Genomic DNA, 10,324 nt, shown 5'->3' on the forward strand with positions numbered 1-10,324 from the left:
TATAGTTCAAAGTCATACTGTTGTTTTAAGTCCCCGAGAAAAACCTATGATCTACATGCCCAATCTAGGTTTCGTTTCTTCCGTTATTGTACCACATGATTACTGTAACGTGAAAAACATTTCATGCCAAAATGCCAAACTACGGTCGATCATAAAAAAGCACACGAATATTTGTATTCATCGTAAGCATTTGGAACTTTAAAAAAATTGTAGTGGAAGAGGGGTAATGTGTTTTCATGTACACACCCCTCCAGCCATGACTATATTTTGTTTTGGATCGGACATTCAAGATTCTATGGGTCTTACTGGAGCATTGTAAAAACGAACAATCACTGGTTGCAAGAACGAGGCCTCGGTGACGTCATTTCCTTATACACGGGTTTACTCATACTTTCGGGTTTGAATTTCCACGTCAATATTCCAGAAAAATAAAGTTTTTTATGCGGTCTTGTACATTTTATGGTTGAAGGTGAGTACGCTTAACTATATGCCGTGAGCGGAACTAACATTCCGTTTAGCGACAAATATCAGAATTTGTATAACTAACACAAAACACAATTAATCGTTGTTCAATCGAGATCGAAAATAGAAATGGTGTAAATAATAATGATAGCGCCTGTCCACCAGTTGTGTGGCCAACCACCTTCAAATGTGTTTATTTTTGGTTTTGCACGTATATTTTCGAATCCACCGAATATTCAACAACGATGGTTAGTGTATGGTGAATGCATTGTGATCTTGACTCGCTGCGGAGAGATGTGCACCAGCTGCTAATACATGTAGCATGTATTATAATAAATGTATTATATTGTGTCAGAAGTATCGGCTGTGCTATTTTGATACAAACATTCCAAATACACCAATTCGTAAATGTGGTATATGTAATGATACACATGAGGGTGTAATGAACGAATGAAAAAGCAATCCAATCTGAAATATTATTATCATTCCAAACTATTACATTGGGACTATGAATGTTGCTATGTTCGCAAAAGTGTGATTTATATTGCAATATTTGGGTTGGGTTGCTTTTTTCGCTCATTGTTAAAATAAGTTTAGTGTCACAAACATTCCTTATCATACAGTTTACCTCTGTGCAATGAAATGTACTGTGTACAAATAGTTTCAGATTCAGTACTGAAATCATTGAAAGGTAATAATTAGGAGGGTTTGTTTGGGAACTCACTGAAATTTCATGATTGTATGGTATTCAAAGACAAATTTACGTGCAGGTCGCTGACACTTACTGTATGTTGTATGATTAGCCATTTTCACTGCTAAAAATATTGTGACTTTTAATAATTTACAAAAATTTGTCTTTTCTAAAATTTAATCGGTTTACAGTATGGGTACCGAATATAGCAAATATAGCCTTACAATCCAGGTCATGGCCCAATCAGCTAACTTTCAGGGTTTCAGCCATTCACTAATGGTGTAACAAAGTGTTGGGTAGCTAACATAACCATAGAACGTTTTATCGTAGCTGTCAAACAGATAAAATGTGAACAACATGCACAAACATCACACAAAATTACACCATTACAAGTGTGCTTTTTAAGCCTTGGTATCAACCTCTATCCACAGTATGAGTTGACTCCTCTAAAATGTGACACTATGTAACAATGTTTATATTGTATAAACTACATATCCAGTAATAATTAATGTTTACCAGTATGTAATCCATCAGCTGCATCTTATACAGCATGAGCATCATGTATTTATCTAACAGTATTGTACATTCCTGTATGTATGTTTGTTCCAATGATGCCATACATTGTGGTACATCACTTCCTATAAATAAATAAATACATGTCACTTAAGGAAATTGTATAAGTGTACATGTGTAATATTGCTATAAACAGCAATGATCTCACCAACATGGTCTTCAACTATTAGAGTAAAACACCTGGGACAAAAAATTAAATCATGAGGCAAATGTCTCTTGTCTGGTTAAAACACGTGATTCTTCTGTTTAGATCATTATGTCACTCAAGTTATATTTTATTTTATTTCAGTTGACATAACCGAAGGACTACAAGGGTTATAACGGCTGTGTGTATATTAAATTAAATTTTTAAAGTTATTTTTGTGTAAAGACTATTCATCATGAAGATATTTGCTCTGAGTATTCTTCATAAAGGAGTTAAAGTCACTACTTTGAAAGCAGCATATGATTTATCATCGTTTGGATATTTCCAAAAGTCAAGGTAAAATTTTTCTTTTGATTGCCTCTGCAGTAAAGGTCCTTTACATTTTGAATGCCAAAGTCAGCTGTTGTCATCTTATACAAATCAAAAAGTTTAACTAATACATGTATAATGGGAAAATATGTCCATATGGTCAAAAATGAACATTGAAAATATAGAAAAATACATAAAAATGTGGAAAATATTGTGCCAAAATTTTTTTTTTGAAAAAATGTGTCGTTCAAAGGATTATTGCACATCATATATCATTGTCTTAATGCACGTGTTTTGTATTGGTCATTACAATACATGGTCTGACAAAAATGCAAAGTGTGATTCAATACTGACGGGCCAAATAATATGATTCTCTGTGGACAGTGATTTACTCTGTTTTTTTGTAGCTGGCAAATAGTTTTCAAAAATAAAGTGCCATCAGTTATTTTATTTAGTTACTCCTCTGATTACTGAATTAATTTTTTGGAGTACAGTATGTATATGCAAATGATTGGCCAATTTTTTTTTTAAACATGTTTTTTTTTTTCCCTCGTGATTTTTTCTCCTAAAAGCTCAGCTTTAATGATTATATAAGACCTGTAATATTGTAAATACCGGTAGTTATGTTGCTCTGTCCAAATTTTGTATTTTACACGCATTGTACCGTATGTGTTACATGTGACTCAGTGACCTATATTGAACATGACTCCATGCAACAACTAGTGCTTTTGCTCATACGTATATGAAAATGTAATTTTATTTGTTTTGAAACAAAACCAGTTTGTTCAAAATGAAACTTATTTTATTCATACTCACTGATGACATAATTTGTATTATTTTGGTATCTAGGTACGCATACATATACATTTAGGACTTCTCTGAAAGTAAAAAAAATCTATTGATCAACCTTGAAGACAAAACAATGAATCAGTAAGAAGAAAATCATGAACCAATTAAAGAAAAGAACAAATCAAACAATAGAATGAATCAGTGAGACAAATAAAATTATCAGCAAGACAAAAAGAAAATGAACAAAAGACAAAATTATGAATCAGTAAGACAAGAATGCATTACAGTACTAAGAAAAGTGAATGAATTAACATGTGATACTCAACACATACAGTGCTGCTTCATTAAGTTTTTCTTAGATTCACAAATAGACTACCCGGTACATGCTATTTAACCCCAAATAGTCACAACAGTTCAGAATGATAAATCATGGGTATGTGTTTGTAAACTCTAAACTATATACCAAACTTTCTGTAGTGTACAAGAATTTATGAAATTTACAAGTCAAATTATTGTTGAAAGAACACAAGTAGGAAGAGCATCAGTGAAGCAAGAAGGTAACTATTACTTTTAAGCACCACATGGAATGAAAGTTCCCTTTAGCTATTTTTTAACTCTTCTTCAGTTCATAAAAAAATGTATAGCACATAGTACTTCATGCACTTGTACACCCAATATAGTTATGCAGTTCTCATATTATTTGTGAACTCATCGCTATCCTATAAACTGAAAAGTGATGTTGATGCAATTGGTAACATGTCTGTACATAAAACATACAAATGTACTAGTATCCAATATAATGATTTGCATATTTGTTTACAGAGTATATGTGCCATGTGTATGTACGTGCAGATTCCTTGAGTGGTGTTCTTATATGTGATCATGAATATCCACAAAGAGTTTCCTTTACACTGTTGAATAAAGTATTAGATCAGTTTGCTACCGAGATCCCACCACACCTATGGCAAGGAGCATCAGAAAAGTAAGTACTGTATCCTAAACTACAGATAAGATTTTAATGGGAGCCAGATTTAAAGTGCATACAACACGAACAGTGGGGATTATTTCCTACATATTGTTCTTTGCAAAGACTTATAATGCTTCATGCATAACAATTTAAATTTATGTGAAAATGAGAACTCTTCTGAAAAACTATACCAAACAGTGTTGTGAGCAAATGAGCTTCCTCCCCTCCTATTTAATTGATGCTGAGTAGCTTTCAGTAATGAAGGAACCTTATAACTTGAAACTCGCCTATTTAAACCATATGAAAAAAGCAACTTGCATACAATGTGTTAGTTCATCATTACTATCTTTTTGCCTCACACCTTGCGTCGAGTACATTGGGGGGTGTACATTTAAATAATATTGATAATAGTGTAATATAACTTTATTTTCCTTGCAGAGACGTAAGGTTTGAAGGATTGGATGGCACAGTCGCCAAGTATCAGGTACTGTTTTCATTTTTTAGCACTGTTTCTGGTGAGGTCACAGTATGAATGCAATGTGCTGATATTGATTGTATTTCTGTGTTTTCTTAGTAACATGTCTGTGTTAAGCTTGTCTGAATTTATTCTCACCAAACCTGCTAAGTTAAAGTTCAGATTCATTATACTGAAATATCATATGGGTCCCATACATTTTAAACAACACATGCAAGACAGATTGTTTGTTTGTTTAAAGCTTGTTAATACAAAATTTGAATGTTCGCTGCACCGGATTAAGGTGCTTTGGGTTTCAATGATTTCATTTAATTGAATACTGTTCTCTTAATGGCAGAATCCTAAGGAAGCGGATGCTATGACAAAAGTTCAAGCAGAATTGGACGAAACAAAAATAATCATGGTAAGTTGATATCTTTTACCATTTGTAATTATTGTTCACTTTATAGAAATGTAAGTATGTGGACTGGAAATATTTATTGGAGATTTCAAATTTGGCTGATCATATTACTGTTTATAATGTAATTACCGTAAATTAGCATTTGACAGTTTATTTATTCCTGGTACAATTAGTCACAGTAGTGTTAAATGTTTTGTTTTTAAAATTGCTACATGTTCTTGATTTTTTGCTCAGCTAAAGGGGCAGAAACATATAAAATTTTGTGCACTGTTGTATCAAGTAATTTTATCACTGCCCAATGTGGCCAAATAGTGAAACTGTATCTGTGTCTTTTGGGAAATCATGTCCTTAACAGTTGATGATGGTGAATTCACATTACAATGTCACTTGTCAGGCTGCGAATGGGCAAACATTTTTAGTCACCATCTAATAAATTCTGTCACATTGGCAATTATCTGATCGTTATGCCAAGGGGTGTAAATAAACATTTGAGACAAAATTTCCATTCAAAGTTCTACTACATATATATATATATTGACTATTTGACCATTTTAAGGCACTTGATTGGCTTTATATTCAAACAATTTGCATCATACATGTATATTCAGATTTGTTTGTGAATTACATACATTGTACTTCATTGTGTTGTCTGTGTGATTGACTTGCTACAGTCATTTTGAACTCTCTCAGATTGTCAAACCTTGTCAATTTCTAGCAGTTAACAGTTTAAGTTTTATTCATTTCAGCATAATACAATAGAAGCTGTTTTACAACGAGGTGAAAAATTAGACGATCTTGTTGATAAATCTGCAGATCTCAGTATGCAGTCCAAGACATTTTACAAAACTGTAAGTGCCATATATTTATATAAAATAACCAAAAGCCCAAGCAAAGACATTTCACTACAATTTGGACAATGAATAAGAGTTTAGTAAAAAGAATCATTAAGATGCTTTTGTTGGCTTTAAATTATACATGTATATGGCTACATGTTGTACTATGTAAATGTAGAAAATGGTGTGGTTAAATGTTTTTGTATCTATTCAATACCTAAAAAAACATTATCTATGCTCAACATTTTGTAAATACATCCAAAGTGTTGCATCAACGTCATCATTTTACATCTGGCGCAAGTGAGATTCATACGAGTAACTTGCAACTTCCCTGGGAAACTCCTTATCAATGTTCGGGTTGAAGTTATTTTTACAATTAATTTACAACTACATGTACCTCTGTATAGTCACAACAATGTTGCAACATGAAAACAAACAACTCAGCCATAGTATGTACGTAGAAAAAAATTCGTTCAAAATCAAGTGGCGAGATTGTCACAAAATGTAACAAATTGTTTTCATAACATTAGATCATTTGATAGTGCCAATAAGAAAGTCCCTTTCTATTTTGCGATGTTAATTGAAAAATTGCTAACTGTACGAATCTGGTTTGTGCCCGCTGTAATGGAAAAACAGAATTTTTGGTATACTCGTGTGCTTTTTAACAGGGAAGGTCAATGCAAAAAACATAATGCTTCCAGATAAAAGAGCTTTTACAGTTTTTTATAGCACTTTTCATTCTCTAGATATTATTTAGTCCACCATCTTGATTCTCCAGCAAAGGATTGTAGGTAAAGTGTGACATCATATCCACTGTTGTGAAAAATTGAGAAAATGCTTTCATCTATAATGTGAGAAATACCTATGCGAATTTGTTGCAAATACACAAAAATAAAGATATTGCCAAAAGAGTAAAATAAATAAAAATCGTTATTTTGGTCGTTAAAAATAGAATAACACTTCAACATGTTATATATCACGTGTATAACCTACTCGCATCAATAAATTGTATACAATATATGAAAAATTGATCATTTGGTAGAAAAACACAAAAATTAATATTTTCAGTTCCGTTGCCATGACACCTGTTTTATATGCATGTTTGGCACCAGCACATGTATGCTACCATTTTCTAAACTTTCATTCAATTTAAAGTTCAACTTTTGAAGTTATAGATTATAGATAAAATCATTTTCTCAATTTCTCACATCAGTGGATATGATGTCATACTTTACCCATAATCCTTTGCTGAAGAATCAAGATGGTGGACTACACAAACCAATGAAAGATTGAATATCTAGAGAATGAAGAGTAATACATGTATAAAAAAACTGTAAAATGCATTTGTCAAGCTCTTTCATCTGGGAGTGTGAATGGAGGGATGTTATTTTGTACTGAAATAATAATAATGTTGCTTTCTCTATTTCAGGCACGGAAAACAAATCAATGCTGCGTTATATTATAAAGAATCAATGTGGATATTCAATGATGGTAGCTAAATTCTGATAGTGTCTGATACATGTATATTTTAAATAAAGTAATTACTTGTGAATCAACCACAGCTGATTGCTTTGCCAATAGACCCCCATCAGGTCTGACCTTTCAAGTGAATGAAGCTATGGCTGATGTGAATAATCAAGTGGTATGTCTGATGTACTGCCACTTCAATGTGCAATAGTGCCTAACCGTGCATACTCTTTGTTAGTTTTTATTTTTAGTTATTGCCGTCTAAAGGGGTAGCCAGCAATCCTTGGGATTGTACCATTGTCTACACTAGTAATGTATTTTGTTACACATTGTAATTTTAATCCTGTAAGTAAAATTGATTGTTGTGAGAGTTGAAAGTTGTTCTGTGAAATGGCAGTTGCTACAGTTTTTCATGAGAAATATTGAAATTCTGGGTCTAGCTGTTTCCATGACAAGTGTGTAACATCTTTGTATCGTCTGCAGTTAAACCTGTGTATAACAACCACCCGTGGTTCTTCATAATAAAAATATTAATATAATTTCTCAGTTTAAGGAACAATTTGAAGATAGAGAATGAATATGTTTGTCCTGATTAGCAAAGGTCATTGTAGTGATGATTTGCAGCATTTTGGATGGTATACACTGGCTCATTTGACCACACTGAGGGGCATTCTCTGGTCACATGAGACGGATGGTTCTTTTATGTAAATTAAATTACCGGTAGATTTACTCAAGGTGGTCACTGTTTGTAAAGGATATACAACATAATCATGTTCTATGCTTAATAAAAGTCTTCTGCTGTAACCTGACAGTTTGTGTGCATTTCACTCAAGTGTACAATAGAGGGACCAAGTTCCTTGCTTCAGTGAACTATTGATGTCATGAAGTAGTCACTGTGTTCATTTTGAGGTCTTGATTTTCAAATTCCTTTTTTTTTTAAATATTTTAAAATATTAAACTAAAATCATTAATCCTTTGAATGCTAAAATTACTTTTGTCACCTTTCACAAAATAAATTTTGATCAAGATTTGTAGCCAATGGGAAATTCGCCGCCGCGCAATGTGTGTTCAAATTTCATGTAAATAAACAATGTATTTTACATGCGTGATATATACGTTGCTATGAGTCTTATATCGAATAGGACGCGCCACGAGGACTACCGCCCTTCAATTTTGTCCAGAATTAACAAATAGTTAACACAGCGGCTGCTGATGCTATTTTTTTTTTTCATTTTTGTTGTGTCCGTAGAGGCTTTCAGCTGGCAATGTGTTACTGTAAAACGTGTCTTTTTAGCTTACATGTTATTTTAGCTAATCTGTAGTTAATTTAAATGAAAGTATATTTTCACAGATTGTTAGCACTTTAGCTAAATTAAGATTCTGTCAATTTGTGCATTGAGACAAATTCGCTAAAATGGCATGTAGCTAGTGTATTTAAAATCGTTTATAGTATGTTGCATTAACATTTTGATGGTGGAAATTGTTGTGTTCAAAGAGTTAACAGTGTGGTTCAGTGTACCTCTGTATTTTACTATTTACTGTAACCACATCCACCAACATTTCAAAGTGATCGGTGATGTTCACTCATACTTGCAGCTTCCTATTTGACATTGATGTGTATGGTGAATATTCATTAGCTAATTTACATATTAATGAACTGATCAAGCATCTTCCAGCAAATATATCCTGTCAAAGAACAATTATGAAAATTACCAAAATTATGGCTTTAAAGTGTTAAACAGTCTGTTCATTGACATGATAGTACTTGTGTTAGTGAATATATTTCAATATATTAGTGCAAATTATTGCTTAAAGACACTGACTATTAGCTGATATGCACACGTCTTCTCAATTGTCTTGTGTATTGTATAAAACTGCATCCCACATAGAATTGCATGTAAATAACAATTACATAACTTGTATACTAGATCATTCAAATATTATTTGTTACTCATTTTGACCAGGAGATGACTCTGACATGTATGCAAATGTTACTAATAGAGGAAATATGGTTTTGACGACTTAAAATATAAAGAGCATTTTAGTATAGTTATCCATTGATAATATGCAACATAAATAGCCATAGCTTCGAATTATGTGTATAAGGCAGTTTTTAGAGCAATCTTTAAATTAACAATGGGTCATTCACAAGTATTGAATAAGATAAAAAAAAATTAGGTTTATTTGTGTTGCAAAATTGTTGATTTAGACATCAGTCATCAACTTTTTAGAATTTTTTAACCCAGTTAAAAATTCTTTTTTTTTTGTGGAGAAAACCAGTCTTGAAAACGTGCAGAAATGAGATGTGTTGGAACTATTTCCCCATAGAAATTTGTGTAATAAAGCATTATTTCTTAAAAAAATAATCAATTTCCCAGTAATTTTGGACAACCATAAAGACCCATCTTATAACTACATATTTTTTCAATATATGTACCTAAATCGAAATATGTGCAACCTTTTCACCATAGGAATAGGAACCAATGGCAAATGACTCAAAACTCATCATTTTCATGGAGATGCATTTTTGAATAAAAAGTAGTTAAGTGACCTAATATTTTTTTTTGGATTTGTGTGCATAAAATAAAACCGTATGGTAAAAGTCAAGAAAATCCAGCGATAAGTTTTAATGGTTGCACAAACTACCTCAACTTGGCGCATGTCTTAAAGTTGCACTTCATTCATAATGCTTTTTTAGACCATTGAACCAATATGTAAAATATTTGGTCAAATTGCATGAAATATACTAAATGTTAATAAATATTCATGATTGTTGGAATTTCATTTGCAAAATACTAGTGTTCTGACATGCATGTGATTCACAATGAATTGCTTCTTCCAAATTACTCGTCAGTGAATTTTCAATTATTTCCATGCAATTTGCTCCTATGTCAAATAGTAGTCCCAAGACGGATAATATGCAACTTCAAAACACTATAGCCTATCTATTTCAAGCTGTAATGGTATTTAGTTTTTGAATACGCTCAACAATGTTGAAGGCTCTGTCATATCTAATTTACAAGGCAGTTTCTGTATTTTCTGGTGGTGGTAATGTAACATGAATTCAGACAGACTTGGACTATTGAAGATTTTACTTCCCAGATTACATGGAGCTAAGCATTGAATATACATGAAAAGCACTTGTACTTTGTAATAGAACACATTTGGTATGTGATTTAGCTAGCAATTGTTACCTTATTTACTTTAGTTTCT

The 10,324-nt window shown here is 32.3% G+C and overlaps 1 protein-coding gene across 1 annotated transcript; it reads left to right on the forward strand.

Annotated features, from left to right (window-relative positions):
• Window positions 1–373: 373 nt before the first annotated feature.
• LOC100369339 (synaptobrevin homolog YKT6-like) lies at window positions 374–7,200 on the forward strand. Its single transcript, XM_002738150.4, has 8 exons — window positions 374–469; window positions 2,016–2,207; window positions 3,447–3,526; window positions 3,792–3,951; window positions 4,375–4,420; window positions 4,749–4,814; window positions 5,558–5,659; window positions 7,074–7,200. The coding sequence occupies exons 2-8, from the start codon at window positions 2,107–2,109 to the stop codon at window positions 7,107–7,109; spliced, it is 591 nt and encodes a 196-aa protein (XP_002738196.1). The 5' UTR covers window positions 374–469; window positions 2,016–2,106; the 3' UTR covers window positions 7,110–7,200.
• Window positions 7,201–10,324: the final 3,124 nt, after the last annotated feature.

Source organism: Saccoglossus kowalevskii, chromosome 10 (genome assembly GCF_978046115.1).
Source record: "Saccoglossus kowalevskii chromosome 10, keSacKowa6.1, whole genome shotgun sequence".
NCBI classification, from domain to species: Eukaryota; Metazoa; Hemichordata; class Enteropneusta; family Harrimaniidae; genus Saccoglossus; species Saccoglossus kowalevskii.

Excerpts from the sequence above, each read along its gene's own strand:
- LOC100369339 (XM_002738150.4), top strand. The coding sequence starts at position 2,107 with ATGAAGATATTTGCTCTGAGTATTCTTCATAAAGGAGTTAAAGTCACT. Across the intron at positions 3,527-3,791 it reads AGCATCAGTGAAGCAAGAAG|AGTATATGTGCCATGTGTAT; the intron begins GTAACTATTACT and ends ATTTGTTTACAG. Across the intron at positions 4,815-5,557 it reads ACGAAACAAAAATAATCATG|CATAATACAATAGAAGCTGT; the intron begins GTAAGTTGATAT and ends TATTCATTTCAG.